Genomic DNA, 17499 nt, shown 5'->3' on the forward strand with positions numbered 1-17499 from the left:
TCAATGTACACTATGTACTACATACTCAATGATGACATGTCTATAATGTCCATAAGGCTGCTGAATTTTTACGATTCCCTCTCACTGTTGGCCTAAGTCCTGTTTTGTTTCTTTACACCTACATCATAGATTTTCTTTTCCTTATACATTCCTAGTTCGTATTTTCAACATTCTCTCTATATCAAATTTATGAATGGCTAAGTTTGGGTTTCCTTTGATAGTTTAGATACGTAGTATGATCATGCTGGATACAATTTTCCACTAGATGTGAAAATGTTGGGCAGTACTCACATCTCAGTTTTGTAGGTGGAGCACCTCTCCAGCGGGATCTTTAGGACTCGGTTGTTGAGCCCAACGAAGAGCGACCTGTCGCTGTGCAGGATCTGCAGGCTCAGGATTGGTTCTCGCACCCCCGCTGGGAAAAGCTCCATCTCCTCCAAATAACAACCTTGTAGGTTCTTGTTGGGCGTAGCCAGTGCCTTTAAGATGGTGCCATATTCTGATTGGACAAAAAGGATGAGAAGAAATAACAACGATCTATCTTGTATACAGGTAAATTAAAATTAACTTCCCTACTTGATTTTTCTTTTTGATGTTATATATTTGAGATAAGGTATGTTTCTACTTCATATATTTATTTATTTTTGAAATACTTTATTGATCCCCAGGGGGATTACATTTCACACTCGTCGTCAGACAGAGTTCCAACACGCATGGAGATGAGAAGGGTATGTATTGACTTGTCTAACTCTGGGGATTACCGTGAATAAGTTCCTCTAACTAACCTGTGCTGATGTACATAACATGGTAGAGGGTGTCCATTCCCTGAACAATGTCCACGACCAGGTTGGAGAAGCGAACGTCATCCTGCATGACCAGTGGATCAACAGACTCCGGCTGGACCACGTCGTTCATCAGGTAGAGCCGCTGGGCGTCCTGCAGGCTGCGCTCCGTCAAGCCCTCATTGGGACCCTCGTCATCTATAGTCCCACACTAGAGAGGAAAGGAAATGGGGGGAGTGAAGGGTGAGGATGTGAAAATGTGGGATGGCACATGAAAATGAAAAAGGGAGGCAGAGAGAATGCAAAAAAAAAAAAAATAATAAAAAGTACCTCACACACCCAGTCATTGCATTTAAGAAATCAATATACCATGTCTGGTTAGATTGTTTAAAATCTTAATTCGATTCTCTGTAATTTCTGGGGAATAAAACTACAATGTGAATGTGATGTGACCACAGCGACAACAGCAATTAAATGAAACACTGCAGAAGAATAACTATGAAAAGAAAGCCTTCTGAATGCCGTGTTGGCTTAGCTGTGGTTTGCAGCTTCTGCTCATTCTTTAGGACTCAATATAATAAATAATTTGATAATAAAGATTTGTCGGTAGCTTCCATTTTTGGATGATGTTTAAAGTGTTAGATGGTTTTGGAAATATAGCATGATTTTTTTTCATTTTAAAAGGAAATATATAATAATAAAAATAATAATACAATATCAGATATCTGATAATATGTTGTTATCACTTTTTTCATATTTCATAATTTTCCTTTTGAAATAGAGACTTCAGGGTCTTGCAGATGAATTCAGTCTATAAGGTTACCAAATTGTTTCCAACCATGCTGTGTAGCTCCGCAAGCAACCTCTAGAAACCAAGTGGTTTTAGATACCAGATTCAGTTTTTCTAAATTAAAAAGATCTCATTTAGAGAGTTTTCATTGGAGTGATACAGCCTGGGAACAAGAACTGCCTGAGAAGACATGTTCTTGAAAAAAAAAAGTAATTTCCACAGTAGTTAAATAGAAATTCATTTGTTGGGATTGAGGCTTGATTTGAATTTGACTTCGTTCTGAATTTGATAATTTTTTTGCAGAAAACTGTAGTCATTAGTAAAATTGGTAAGCATTCTTCCAGTTAGATGTTTTTTTTTGTAATCACATTATTAATTCCTGGAGGTGATGGACTGGACTGTAAACATGCTCTGTATCCAAATCAAAAAGGTAGAGGTTCTTGTATGTGGTAAAGATTCAAAAGTTTTCTGAGACAAATGTGTGATTTCGGGCTATATAACAAATTGACTTATTGTTGCCTCTCTGTCTCTTACAGTACAAGCAACACCTTTGCAAAATAAGATGTTTTTTTGTTGCTAACATGGATTGATTTAGCTGGTATCAGTCTTGTATGGACGTAGTTAAACTAACCTGGAAGTTGTGGATGGGGTTGGTTGTGGGAAGCCATGTGGAGCGAGGGTTCTCCTGGGAGCGGAAGGGCCCGTTGAAGGCCTGGGTGATGGCGCTCAGGTTGAAGGCACACACCGCAGATGCTGCTATACTGTTGCTTTATAGAGAGATGGATAGGGAGGACAAGACAGCAAGGAGAAGATAGCAGGAAACAGAGGAGAGAAAATGACAGGAAGGGATGTAGAGAGAGATAGAGAGAGAGAGCGCGAGAGAGGGTAAAAAAAAAAAAATGTCAACAATAATATTCATAACAGTTTACATGTTGGCAGTAAATGTGAAGCCATATCAGAAATCAGCAGTGCCCAGCTGTGTAATAAAGCCATTTTGTAATGTGTTCCATCCCCTTAATGGAAATCCTATCATTTATACCTGCACTGAACAGGCGCTACGTCGCTGGCTTGCTTGCTGGAGGCTAAGCTATGCTATCAGCGCTGCACAGTGAATGGGGACGGTATTAAGCTGAGGATATAGGAGGCAGTTGCACAGATTACGTGCAAACACACACACACACACACACACACACACACACACACACACACACACAGCTGCCTCAGGGGTGTCACATTCGAGAGTAAACCCCGGCTAAACTGGCAGTGTGAGTAAAGTTATTATCCTGACGCTCTTCGGCCGTAATGTGCTGCAAGGTAATGAGTTTCTTAACTGCCTGCTACTGCTGACTGTTTTCCCCCTTTCCCCTTACACCCAGCAACACTAAGACTTTTTACTACCCAGTAAACAGCCTGCTGCCTTGTCATGGCTTGTGGGATGCTGATAAACCATCAGTTAGAAAATAGTAAGTGATAACATTATAGCGCGAGAGCAACAAAGAAAATGTATGAGACACAGAGAGAGAGACTCAGACAACGAAACAGAGAAATAAAGACTATTGTAAGGACCTCATGGTACTTTGTGAGTCGTTTTGTTACCTTGGGTGAAGAATAAATCAGTAAAGGCTGCTACTTGCTGAAAAATCTGCATCCCAGGGTTTGCTTAATGGCTTTGGTGAGGCCTAAATCTGTTGTTATCAACCCTTGGGCTGCTTTTACTCAGTTTTCATTCCCTTAATTTTAATTGTCTTCTCTTAGCCAGGCATGTCATACTGTGTATTTATTTACAGTTACAGGCTATTATTATTTAGAAATGCCATCATTTGACTGGATACTTACATGTTTTAGGAAAGTTTTTAATGAAGGGGGAAAACCTGTATGCCCATGGATTGGGTATGGTAGAGGAGAGTGTCTGTGTTCTTAGGTATATAAAAACAATTTTGATGGGACATTCAGGGCCTTGGTAATGTCAGAAAATGTAAAACAAAAAAAACCTCAATCTATTTTTCATGGATTGTTTTCGCCACTACAGATACTTTAATGCTTTGGGCGATGCACACAGGGAATTCATTTTAGCCTCAAATGGTTTTCATTTAAACCATGAAATGTCATGCTGGATTAGCTACAAGCAGTTTCTGTTTGCACTGTAACCATGGACATACAGACAACAATCACTGGATTACTTTTGAAACAGAAGAAAAAGTTATACATTTGATGACTTTGATGTAAGATCTAAGATCAAGGAGCGACTCTTTATATGCTTCTAGATCAGAACAGATTTATGGATTGTTCAAGGATTTATATTCTTGACTTCTGGGAATAATATATGAAGATAATCTATGCTCAAAAACTCAATTGACTAATTAATCTGAGCTTTATCTTTACCCACATCAAATTCACTGGAAAATTTGCTTTCACTGGAAAATTGGAAATTGCACTAATCCCGGCAGTATGTTGACGACATCTGCACACTCTGGGAAGAAGTGTCAATTATGACACAAAATGCATCAAATCAAAAGTCTTAATACAGTATAAACCCATTTTTAAGAAAAGGTCTTCATTCCTTTTTTTCTGTGGATTATCCTCCTCTGGGTGTAATATCCTTATTTCTACCACTAGAATGTTTCTGCTTGAGACATCTGTGATTGCTTTTGTTGGTTTTGGTTTTGAACACTACTTTCTCAGAGATCCAGTTCAGGACTGTGATGAAGCTAATGTGTTCTGTCATTACCGCAGGTTGGAAAAAGCTCCAAATGAGCTCTGGCTAAACAACAGGGGAGACCAAACAGGTGGCTCATTGACTGACTCGCAGGCTGCAGAGGAGAACAGCCTCCAGAGTTCAGTCAAAATGACTTTTTCCTCTTCTTTTTTTGCAAAAGCTCTGGTGGAGACGAGAGTGACAGGGAGGCAGAAACAAAGAGTGTGAAGCTGAGTGAGTGCTGTGGTAAACCAGCAGTAACCAAAACCCAACTGGAAGAAAACCACAGGCAAATGAGTTGCAATAAGTGAGCGGCAGCCACAACACTTTTCACACTCAAACACACAAACACAAAGTTTGAGATAAAAGTTAAACTGTGGCTTTGTGGTTGAACTGTCTTGCATTAAAGCCAAACTTTACTACAGAAAGCCTGACACTGCACCCACATTATTGAGATCTCTACTTTGACAGTGAGTTGCTGCAGATAATGCCAGGAGAACAGTGCGAAATGGAGCACTGAAAGGAACACAGTCTATCGCACTAATGGATGCAACCCATATGTTTTGAGTCTGCTTAAAAGCCTGGGAAAGTGATTGAAAAGCTGTTTGACATCTGCTATGCTGTTTGCTGCCGCTCTCCGAGGCCCTGCACCACGATGATGATCACTTATGAGTGAAGCTCCGTCTTCAAGTGATTCATCTCATCCCAACAGCCTGATCCTGTCACTGGTTGCCTTCTGAAATGCTTCTTAATTTCCTGTCACAATGTTTTACAGAATTCATCACCCTTTTATCAACCCCTCATATCCCATGTTGTTAACCAAATTCTCCACCCCCAGGTATAACATTAAAATGCTACCAACTAATGAATGCATCCGTGCAATCCTACAATATGTCTCTTTATAGAACACTTTCAGAGTATTTTAGCACTGTGGTATTCTTAGTTTTACTTAAAAAATAAGGCAGGTGATATTCTACTTTTTTGTTATTGTTGACAAAGACCAACACCATAAATGAACTGATCCTACTAACAAGTATTGGGTGTATATCCAAAGCCTGACACATCGATCTGTGCCGAAAGGCTCCATTGTTGTCCAAAAACTATTAAAAATACATCAATGAGCCACATCGTTGCACAGGGTGACAAGTTTCTTCATTATCACGGACATACACAGTGTAGTTTATTTTGAGTAAATCCCACATACACCGTCTTGCTGCGCCAAATTATGGTGGCTTACAAACGCATGGCTACTAAAAAAAAACACATGCAAATAGACATTAAGAATTACGAAATTAAGAAAACATCTTCATTAACCCCCCCCCCCGTGGGATCAAAAATCAAGCTGTTCCACTTAACGCTCCCCCTAGAGGCCTGGAGAACTTCCGTTGCATGTGTTTTCTTAAGTTGCAGTGCGTTTGCCCCTGTCGGCCCCCGTACAATATACTCCAAATGTGCACCAAATGTGGAATAATCCACAGCTGAAAATAGTCCCTGAGTTTGAGCAACATTTAAAAACTGCAGTACAAACAGTGGTGTAGTCTAATGTATTGTAGTGGGTATACTGTACTGTATATGTATGTATATGTATGGGCCAGAATGGGACTTTGGGGGGGTGGGGTCTGGGTGTCCTCCCCCAGGGAAATTCTGAGCGTCAAAGACTTCCTTTCCACTTAACTTAATTTTTAAGTGGGTATATGGAAATCCTGGAGATTTCTTAGTGGGTATACTGCATATACCTGCGTATCATGTAGACTACACCACTGAGTACACAGCTGTTAAAAAGGACTTTTTGGTTATTTTTAATTTATGATTCATGTATTCAAAAAGGGACCAATGGGTTTGAGAAGAGAAGTCGGAAAGTACTGAGAGAGGGATTAATACATTGTTGGTTTTGGTCTTTTCACAAGATTTGTTGACAACGATTTAAAAACAACGCCAGCCTTATTCTTCAAGTAAAGGAACGGAATGCTTGTTTCACCACTGTCGGCCGGCCTGATACCCAGGGCACGTCGCTGCAGTTGACAGGACAGAAGCGATTGGATGTGTAGCTCAGTTCAGCCCCCCAAAAGAGGTATTAGAAAGGTAATGAACTCCTCACTCAGCCTGGCTGTTCAGCCTCGTGCAAGTCACAATCAGTAGATCAGAACACCTGAGTCTGTCTGGTAAACACAAGTGGCTGATGTGCATCTCAGTCTATAATCTTATCTCTTTAGGCTGGAGGCTGGTTTAGTTGTTACTGCACATTTAAACAAGATGCCCTGATGTTGCTGTATATGATCTTCCTTTTCTTTTTCCTTAGCTTTTTGGTTGTTATCACTACATGATCTGTCATATTATGTCTTTATTGTTTCGTGGTTTGCTGTTCAATATGCAATATTCTTACATTTATCTATATTTCTTTCTTCTCTGCCATTTACATTTTTTTTTAAATTTATATTATTGTATTTTTAACTTATCCTGAAAAGCACTCATTTGTTTTTAATGTGCTACCTAAATAAACTGATTGACAACAAAATAGATTTGCACATGCATTGTATCCAGCTGAAACCCCAGGTTTTTAGCTAATGCATCTAACATCGTTTCATGTGAAAAAGGAACAGCTAAAACTACATTAGGGCCAATGTTTCAACCTCAGCGAATACCTGCGTTGCAGCAGAAAAGCAAAAGAGCCCACTCAGCAGAGCTACATGGCTGCAGGGACCAGAAATTGAACCAAGGCTGCTAGGAGTATCCATACATATTTTTATCCTGCACAACAATAAGCCAGCAAAGGCAACAACTTTAGCCCAAAACAGTCACATTCAGAGGCAGACTGAGTCAGCAACACCTATACTAAACAATAAAGCAACACCACAGGTTCAGTAGGTTTCACAAAAGTCCAGGTGTTTGAATTGAGCTATTGTAAAGAAGTGCACAGTTCACTGAGTATAATAGCATCTTTGATGGAAAATTTGATCACTAAAGTATTTTTTCAGTCTAAGCCCAGTTCTGTTCAAATGCAAACTGGCCCTAAGTGAGGAAAACCAAACAAAGTTCAAATATTGGGTTAAATTAAAAACAATATCTGTGACAGGAATGATAAAAAAGTTGATACACAAGCAGCATATTCTGTCAAACTGTATTCAGATCATGGCCCTGTTGGCTCTGTGGGTAGAGCAGGGGCACATATACTGAGATCTTTATGCCTCGACGCAGGGGTCCAGGGTTCGAGTCCGACCTGTGGCGATTTCCTGCGTGTCTTCCCCCTCTCTCTCCCTTTCTCACTTAGCTGTCCTATCAAATAAAGGCGGAAAGGCCCAAAAAAAAAAACTGTAGCGGTCTTCCACTGGGGGCCCACAGTTCATTTCAAGGTAGATTTGATGTCAGCAAGTTGATGCGATGGGAAAAGACCGTTGTTTAAAATCAGAAATATTGCAGTTATGTGGCTTGCTTCAGTCGGCTGCCCAGCATATCATTTATCTCCCACATCGAGTCTGATCTCATCACATTTTCATATGCTATGGACTGGAGGGATTTTAGGATCCCTAAGAGGTCTTCTGTGCAATTGTCAGGTTGCACATATGTGTGTCTCAACGTGAGTTTTAAAATGCATGAAAAGGTTTAATGATACCGAGTGAGCATAAGGCTTCCTATTAGGGTTATAACTAATAATTATTTAGCCTAATAATCAGACTGAATTGCCATTTTGTTTAAAGTCATTTTTCAGACTGCCATCATTATAGTTCAAGTTATTAGCTTATTTCTGTTTGGAAAAGGAGGGTCATCTTCAGTTGACACAAACACATTTGCTAGGAGCAATAATGTTTTTCACAATAATTAAAGAAATTTGATGATTTCAGAGTAGTTATTTTTGTAAGTCAACTTAAGGCGCTCGTATTCTCCATCAGAAGTGCTCATAGGATGGTCAAACAGGTTCAGGGTTAATCCCGTTTAGATATTATTAGTTGTCTCTCCAACCAGGTAAACAGTTATACATTAGCAAAACAGCAGACCTAAAGAATTTTAATTGTTGAAAAAAATCAAGATGTGGTCATCCAGAGGTCTAAAGCCAGTCTAATGTTTTTAATTTATTATATCAAAATGTCCTTCACAAGTTCCCAGAGCCCAAGATGATGTCTTTAAATTGTTTGTTTTGTCCGAGCAACAGTTCAAAAACATTAAATTAACAACATCATTTAAAATCCTCACATTTGAGAAGATGGAACCAGCAAAATGTTTTGGCAATTTTGCCTCATAAATGACAATAAATCATAGATCATAAATGTGTCGAATAATATACTATATACTAATCAATTAATGGGACCAATTGTTTCAGAATTCCTTATCCCGCTCTCAACCTCTCAGATACTATATGAGGTCCTCAAAGAACTAGTGAAAGTGAATGGGTCAGTAAAGAGACCCAGGAATAGATAAGGAGGCTCATAATTAGTTAGTAATGGCAGGTTAGACATCTCAGCAGGAGAATCTCCCTCGCTGCAAAGGACCCTGCCAATAAGGGCCTGGAGTTAATTAAAAGACCTGGCCGTGCTCTGAGGTCTTAAGTGTCCTTATTCTGATGGAATGCTAAAACCCTCCAATACATAACCGCTCGACAGGCTCCGCTAGCTGCTGCACCTCTCAATAAAATTACATCTGAATCATTTCCCTCCTTATTCCCTTCCTCTTTTTTCTCTCTCTCTCTCTACTCATCTCAAGCAGGGTCAGAATTATTATTTCTGTCACTGATTGATCTGCTGCTGTATGTTTTTTCTTTTGACTGATTGATTAGGGGCACTCCACAGATTTTCAACATCAAAATCAGTTTTTGAGAAGCAATACTCTGCTAGAGTTAGATGCTATCGTCTATGAGAAAAAAAGGGTTACTTTTACTAGCACTTTGAAACTACTAATAGAGCGCGTGGGGGGTGAAAACATGGGTGTTTATGAGGCGGAAGGGGTCTACCTAAGATCTGCTATTGATTTGCATTATGGGAAGTGTAGGAGCCAGTGTTTGTGGAGCTTGATGCAAACAAGGTGCAAAAAAATGAAGATATCTCGGCTTCTGCTGCTTCGATGGGACCAGTCTTTTGAAAAAATTCTGCATCTTGCAAAGTCCCCAACCTTTCTGGGTTTAGTCCAACTAAACTAAAAGAGCTTTCATTTAGAATGAAATAAAACCCAGAAAACAATAAAATCCTCACATTTGACCAACTGGAACAATATTTGCTCGATAATTGGCTTTAAACATTTAATTAAAAATCAAAATGTGCGTGTCTTTCCTGGTGATTCATTGTCAAATCGCTTCCCCAACAGATAATGACAATGGATGGGCAATACAATATTTAAGAAACCATCCTAGTCATTTATGGAGCATCATTGGATACATCGAAAGGGCAACAGGAAGAGAGAGGAGGTCACTACAGTATTGAGACCTGTCCCACATTGTGAGCAGACAGAAAGAATAAGTACTTGGTTCCAAGTCTTCCTGCTATGTTTTACAGCCCCAAACTCCTGGGAGCAGCTGTGAACCTGTTCAATTTAGGCCAGACAGATGGAGACAGTGTTTGTGGTTGATTGCATTAACATATCCAACCCCGATGAGGGAGGCGGTTTTGGAGGGAGGACCAACGAGCTGCTTCAGAAAGGAAGGGCAGGGAAATAGGAGACAAAGGACGATGGACAAAAGCTTGGAGCTCACAGATTTTTCTCATTACCTCGTCTCATTCCCTCCCTCTCTCTTTATCCCCCTGGCTTTCCTTTTTTTGTCGCTTTACCAATTCCTCGCTCTCTTTTTCGCTCCGTCGCTAAAGATGGCTGCAGGCTGATGGAAAGCAGCCATGTGGTGGTAAATACCAGCAGCTTAACAGGTGAGGGAGCACAAGGTGAGAGGCAGGATTCAACTTATCCCCTGACAGAACACAGAACAGACCTGAAGAAGGGAATCTAATTTGTCAGGTGTTCCAAAGATATTAACGTGTAATGTGCATTGGGTCTCACTTCTGTTATTGATCGTCTCATCTAACTTCCAGATAGAAAGAAATAAGCACATTTCCCAAATTATTGAACTATTCCTTCAAGTTTTCCTACTGTATTTCATACTCCAGTCTCGTGCTAATGGACCTCAGAGGTTGCAATGTTCATTACACCGCACAAAATAAAAGTGTTGGGACCAAATGCACAACGAATATCATTTTGCTATTTGTCTTGGGCCAAAGAGTTTTGGAGAAAGTTTGACCTGATGCCTCTAGATAAAAGGTCATGAGGTCACCACCATAATTAGTTATATTCCCTGGGGACCCACACATATTTATACGGATCTAGTGGCAATCTGCCGAGTAATTATTATAAGCAATATCTTTGTTGACATCATGCTCCAGACTACGGTGTTGGACAGCGTGACCAAACGGTGTGAAAGCCGCCATCCTCTCATCAGGCAAAAATGTGCTGCAATTATACCATAAAAAGCATAACAAGAGATCAGATCTCCACACTTTGGCTTTCAGTGTTTCCTCTCTGTAATAAAGTGTGTGACACCCCCACCTGGAGCAATCAAACACCAGAGGGAGTGTGAGTCAGTCTGTATATCCAGCTCGGCTGAGAGTTGCATGCATCCAAACTGATCATTAGCAGCAGCAGGTGGCGGCTCTAAACGCTGGAAAATTGTCTCTCTCTGTATAGGTGGGAAAATGTCGGAGTACCAAACTTTATGAAGTGATGAAATCTGAGGTTTAAATTAAAAGAAGTTGGAGTTGAAGTGTTTTGATGTGTGTTCCCACAATAATATTCTGGTTGGTGTTAAAAAGGGCTCTTAAGCACAGCTGCAGCTTGTTTTTGTGGGCTGTTTCTTCTTTCAACAGTGGGAATGTAAAGTAAAATAATGCATGGATAGACGTTTAAGGACTGTCTGGTCCTCTGTTTGTCCTGTGTGGTGTACGAACAAAAGCTAATTACATTTGTGTAGATATTTTGTCACTCTAAATACATAACAGAGGCTAAATGACAGACTCAAGATTAACTGGTCTGAAAGTATTCCCTCCTTCATTCCCCAATTTGTTTTCATCATCATCCACACACACTGAGCTAATTTAGATGATAAATGTCAGGAAGTTTCTGGCTTGAAGTATTCCCCCTGCCATTTGATTGAATTTAAATTATAGCACAAATGCAGGATATAGACACTGTATCCAGTTACCACTCATGCTTATTCAAATTAATCATCTAATCTAAGCCCTTTAAGAAAGTATGTAATTGCAAATGTGTGGGATGTAAAAGAAATGTTTAATAGATTTCTGCTCACAAAGGAGCAATATTAAAAAGGTGGCAGTAGAGCCTTTTAAATAAGTAATAAGTGATACTTTTAAATAATTAAAAAGGTTGACAAATCATTTGTGTGTGCATGTCTGTCTTCACAGATATAATAAACTGTGGAGGGATCTGTACTAGGGTTGATTACAGGGAACTGAGATCCCTTTATTAACAGGAATGTGAATCATCATCTACTCCCATTTTCCAGGAAGAATACTTGCTGAAACCCAAGAGTTTTGTGTGTATGTGTGAGTTTCATGGACCGAAAATTCTAATAGTCTCCGGTCAGAATGACCGGTGGAAATAATTCTCTCTGCACAATTTGAATTGTGTTAAAATAGGCTACAGTGATTTTCTGATCTCTCGTCCTATTAAAACAATGAACAATCATATTTTTTTCATTTAGAAATGACTTTAGACTGTAGCGTATGCGATTAAGGAAAAACTACATGTCGCGTTCTCGCTCTGATTGAATGCAGAAGACTAGCGCAGATTTACAACAAACGGCGACAAGCAAGCGGGAAGAGAAAGATTGTGAATTACTTCATAACACCAAGCAGTGGCTGGTCTAACGTATATGAAGCCAAGAAATTGCCAGCGAGGATGAGTCGGCACCAGCTGCAGCCCGTCTCATTAATGTTAATGCCACATGACGACAGCTCTCCGTGGTTACGGAGACTTGACTTTCTCAACAACCTGCGAGGTAACCTACTTATTGGGATTACGGTAAAATCTATCCAGAGTGGGTCAAACTGGCCAAGGTAGCATGCGTAAAACCCGTCTCCAGTGTGCCAGCAGAGAGAGGCTTCTCCCTGCAGATCTGCATCAAAACAGTTGCAGAAACACACTCCTTTACAATTATTTTGATTCAAGTCGACACTTGATAATTGTATGCGCCAGTTTGTTTGTAAAGTAGTTTGTATTGTTTTATTTCGTCAGCCTAGCGAATGGAAAAAAAGGCCTATATTAATTCAGATCGGCACAATTATGTGCATTGATTTAATTATTTTGCCCTCTCTGCCTGTAGCAAGTAGCCTACATTTCAATAAAGATAGTGTGGATCAACATCCATCATGTCTGCACACGGTCCTTGATGAAATTATTCTTTATATACAGTACAGCCCGCCTATCAATTGTTTTTAACCGCAATAAACACAGAAAATATTTGACTGGAACTTTTCCCATCTGACCAGAAAATTGAAACCTTACAGGTCACATGACCGGCACCAATTTTTTTTTGTGGAAACTCTGGCACGTGTGTTCCCATACTGAAGAGTATTGTATGTACTAAAACAAAAACACCTTTTCCAAACCTCATTAACGTCAACAGCCAACTGTCGAGGCTAAATTTAGTTAAGTTAGTTATTACGGTGATAATAACTTTAGCTGAAGCCGAAGATGTTCATGCCAACATTGCAGCTTACAGTTCAGTTGTGTGGCTAATTATTTTTCAGAGTAGGTATGAATGAAGTGGAGTGCAAAAATCTGTAAACAAAATGCAGATGGTTGAACAAGTGGCTGCAATGCAGACCTCCAGCCCCAAATCAGAGTGCAGCGCAGCATTCAACAGGTGGAGCATTAAGTGCAAGAGGAGCCCTAATGTTACAACTAAACATCTAAAAATGTTCATGTGCTTCAAAACATGGAAACAATACAGCTGCATGTACAGGGATTTTCCATTGCAGCCATTGCACACAGTAATATCCACAGATCAGTACTATAAAATATGGTCAAGTATGCTTCCATTTCCCTACATAAGAAACCTCATGGGTAAAAAAAAATTCTTATGCATGTGTAAAGAAGTGCAGTGCTGTAATACATTTGTGTGCACTCACACATTTGTCGTGAAGATGCCATAGATGAGATCTTGCTCGGGCAGGTAGAAGGTGCTCTGCAGCTCATTGTAGTAGAAGGGAATCTCCCCGGAGCGGGAGCAGTTGAGCCTCGCTTTCATGAACGTGGTCCAGGTGTCCTCCAGGAGAAATCGCCCGCCGATGTCATTCTTGCAGACTCGTGCCACGCGGGAATAGACTGTCTTGCCGCAGTCGTGCTCCACTGCGTTCTCCCTCAGGAAGAAGAAGGTAAAGAGGCCGATGTCGTAAGCTGAGATGAAGTGGGGCTCTGCCGGGAGGAAGGAGAAGGGAGCGAGAGGATCATTACATAGTGACTCCAGGGAAACAGAAATATTTGCAACATTTATCTTCTGGATGTTGTTGCTTTGACCCCTGTACTCCTTAATATTGATTGCAATAAAAACTTTGAAATTCTAGTGTTGCACTCCTGTTTAAGATGGTCGGGAAAAGAGCATCAATGTCAAATGTGTAAATGAAAGGAGCGGGTGCAGAGGGAGGAGGAGAGAAGATAAAAAATGGTTACTAATAAATCCGTCTGATGTTTTGATGGTAAATCCATGGAGCTATGTCTGTTTAACTGGATGGCCGTGCTGCTTTTATTGCCCTGGGTGACACAGCGGATGATTAATGGCCCTTACTGCTGGTCTGGTTATCATGTAAAGCAGACTGAATAACAGTCTGAACTGGACGTTACTGTCATCCTTTGTAAACACGAGTCATCACTGAATAATAATGCATTGCTGTGAGCGTGCAGGAAAAAAAGAGTTTAAACTTGTAAGTCCACATTACCCCTGCATCCAACACATCGAGACTGATTTTAACATCTATATTTGTGCAGGTTTGACATAAAAAGTCTTTGTAATGGCTTAAAGCAGTAGTTCTCAAAGTGGGGGCCGAGAACCCCCCAGGGGTCCTTGAAGGGGTTCCAGGGGGCCTTTTGACTATAATGAGGCACCTCAATACAACTACAGTGAGTGGAATTTTAGCAGTAAAAAAAATAACATTAGCATTAACAGCAGCCTTTCTTTTGAAGGTTTTCGTTAGAGCTATATTCTATTATTTCTTTAATTCTGGAAAAGTCAAAGAAAATAACATGCTACTTTACGGTTTGAAATAATTCTGCCTAGTTTTTAGGGTAGAAAGAATCCTTTAAAAGCTTCTAGCTTTTCTAGTTGAGTGCATTAGTGTCAGCCAGCATGTTATCTGTTTAAGTCCTTGAAAAAGTCAATATCAAGCTGACCTATAAAATCTAATTTGAAGTCAGAATAAGATTTGAAGTATTATTACAGAATAACGCCCTCCATGTGACACTGTTTACATGTAATTGTATTTTGAAATGGATCATTCTGAAAGAAGAAAGAGCCACGGTGCTGTTTTGACACTGAGCTGACTGTGGTCTCATCACACTGAAGTTTTGTTTTCTACTATTTCTACTGATCAGTTTTCTTCTTTTAGCCAAGTGCTACTCGTGTGCAGACATGATGAAACAGAAAATACTCATATGCTGCTGTTGATTCAGTTTTCCACTGGGACCCATTTGTGGTAAGTGATGTCACACACACACACACCTACTCGCACGAGCACAAACACAAATGGAGGAATAAAACATAATTTGCACAGATGCACGCACACCGATAAACAAAAAAAAACAAACAAGGGAGATGCTGATGTTATAAACACAATCATGCACACAGCAGGAGATGACCTGTTAACAGCTATGATGGAATGCGCCTCAGGGGCTAGCGAGGCTTTTTATAAGAGAATAAGATTTTGAAAAGAAGCAGGAAGAGACAAAACCGCTGTCCACACAGCTACAGCAGCCTCCCTATTCCATTTCACATCTCTAATAAAAAAACAACCCGTGGTTTGGGCCGACCGCATGGTGTAGGCACTTGTGGCATACATTTCTTTTTTTTTTTTTTACAAAGACAATCAGCTGTGGGAGTGTTCAAATCTTTTTGCAACTGTAATCATAGTTATAATGCAAGAATTTGGAGCGAGTATGTTTAAAGTGGAATGGCAGGTACACTTTTCAAGTTTACATTTAATGAAGTGCAATTATATCAGAGGCAAAAATGGCATCAAAGAAAGAAAATACAAAAAGCCCAGCAGATTCATTGTTGTCATATTGATTATTATGCAGGACACACAAAGGAACAATTTAATTGATTTGTGTGACAAAAACAACAACTGTCATGTACATCCCCATTCATGAAGTTAATTGGTGCTAATAAGCATGCAGATGAACAAGTGAGTGGTGTTACACCTGTTGCGTCAGGGACAATTACTGTAAACAAGTCCTCATATGACACAATTTCAAACGATTCACCAAGGTCAACTGGCGGAGATTATACAAAATCTGAAAACCTCTTCCTGTTGCCTTGATATTTTACCAACTGGCTTTTTCAAAAATGTTTCGAATTGTTTGGTCTCAGATCTTTTACAGATTGTAAACATGTCTCTTCAAACAGGCATCTTCCCACAGGCATTAAAAACTGCAGTAATCAAGCCACTCTTAAAAAAGAATAACCTAGATACATCACTAATGGACAACTACAGGCCTATATCAAACCTTCCATTTTTAAGTAAAATTATTGAAAAAGCGTTTTTTTAACAAATACACTTTTTATTGTCCCAAAAGAATATCTTGTTTCCCTTACAGTCGGGTTTTCGGCCACATCATAGCACTGAGACAGCTCTTCTGAAAATCTTTAATGATATCCACCTAAGCACAGATAGTGGCAGAACTACAGTCTTAGTTTTAATAGATCTCAGTGCTGCTTTTGACACCGTTGACCACAACATATTATTAAACAGACTGGAAAACTGGGTAGGCCTTTCTGGAACAGTACTACAGTGGTTTGAATCATATTTAAAAAATAGAAATTACTATGTGTCAATAGGTAACTATGCATCTGAGCGTACAAGTTTGACATGTGGAGTTCCCCAAGGCTCCATCCTGGGGCCTCTACTTTTTAATATATACATGCTGCCCCTAGCTAAAATCATGGAAAACAACAACATAAACTATCACAGCTATGTGGACGACACACAGATTTATATAACCTTGTCACCCGGAGACTACAGTCCAATACAACACCTGGCCAGGTGCATTGAACAAATCAACGAATGGATGTGCCAGAATTTCCTAAAATTAAATGAAGATAAAACAGAGGTGATCATTTTTGGACCAAAAAATTAACGATTAAAAGTCAATGCTCATCTTCAATCAACAATGTTAAAAACAACAGACAAAACAAGAAATCTTGGCATAATTATGGACTCTGACCTGAATTTTAACAGCCACATTAGGTCAGTAACAAAATCTGCCTATTATCATCTTAAAAATATAGGAAGGGTAAAAGGACTTATGTGCCAACAGGATTTAGAAAAACTTATCCATGCTTTTATTTTCAGTAGACTTGACTACTGCAACGGTGTTTTTACAGGTATTCATTAAAAGTCTATTAAACAGCTGCAGCTGATTCAAAACACTGCTGCACGAGTCCTTACCAACAAAATAGATCACATCACTCCAGTTCTGAAGTCCTTACATTGGCTTCCTGTGCATCAAAGAATAGATTTCAAAATACTCATGTTAGTTTATAAGTCACTAAATGGTTTAGGACCAATTTACCTTTCGAATCTGCTACCACACTATGAGCCGTTGAGATCCTTGAGATCATCAGGGACGGGTCTGCTCGCCATACCCAGAGTCGGAACGAAAAAGGGGGAAGCTGCGTTCAGCTTCTATGGTCCCTACATCTGGAACAAACTACCGCTAAACTGTAGGTCGGCACCTAATCTCAGCTCTTTTAAATCAAGGCTGAAGACCTTTCTTTTTAACACTGCATTTTCTTAATTAATTTTTGTATTTAAATTTTAAATTTTATTTTTTTATTCATTCATTTTTTTTACAACTGTTTCTTCATCTGTTACCAATTTGTATGATATTTTTAACTGTGTCTTTATGTTTTGTGTAAAGCACTTTGAATCGCATTGCTGCTGAATTGTGCTATACAAATAAAATTGCCTTGCCTTGCCTAAATGATGCTGAAGAAGACTCAACCATCGTAATGCGTTAGTGCTACTTTC

General features: G+C 39.6%; 1 protein-coding gene across 7 annotated transcripts in view; it reads right to left on the reverse strand.

Moving 5' to 3' along the window:
• The window catches only part of sema5ba (sema domain, seven thrombospondin repeats (type 1 and type 1-like), transmembrane domain (TM) and short cytoplasmic domain, (semaphorin) 5Ba), a 192876-nt gene that overhangs the window by 42987 nt on the left and 132390 nt on the right, over positions 1-17499 (reverse strand). For 6 of the 7 annotated variants that reach the window (XM_039817943.1, XM_039817941.1, XM_039817945.1 and 3 more), the window contains 4 exons: positions 13387-13672; positions 2204-2339; positions 786-993; positions 292-499 (listed from right to left, as the gene is read on the reverse strand). In XM_039817943.1, the coding sequence (XP_039673877.1) occupies positions 292-499; positions 786-993; positions 2204-2339; positions 13387-13672 (838 nt within the window). The remainder of the gene's footprint in view (positions 1-291; positions 500-785; positions 994-2203; positions 2340-13386; positions 13673-17499) is intronic. The other variant, XM_039817944.1, reaches the window with a different exon arrangement.

Source organism: Perca fluviatilis, chromosome 12 (assembly GCF_010015445.1).
Source record: "Perca fluviatilis chromosome 12, GENO_Pfluv_1.0, whole genome shotgun sequence".
NCBI lineage: Eukaryota > Metazoa > Chordata > Actinopteri > Perciformes > Percidae > Perca > Perca fluviatilis.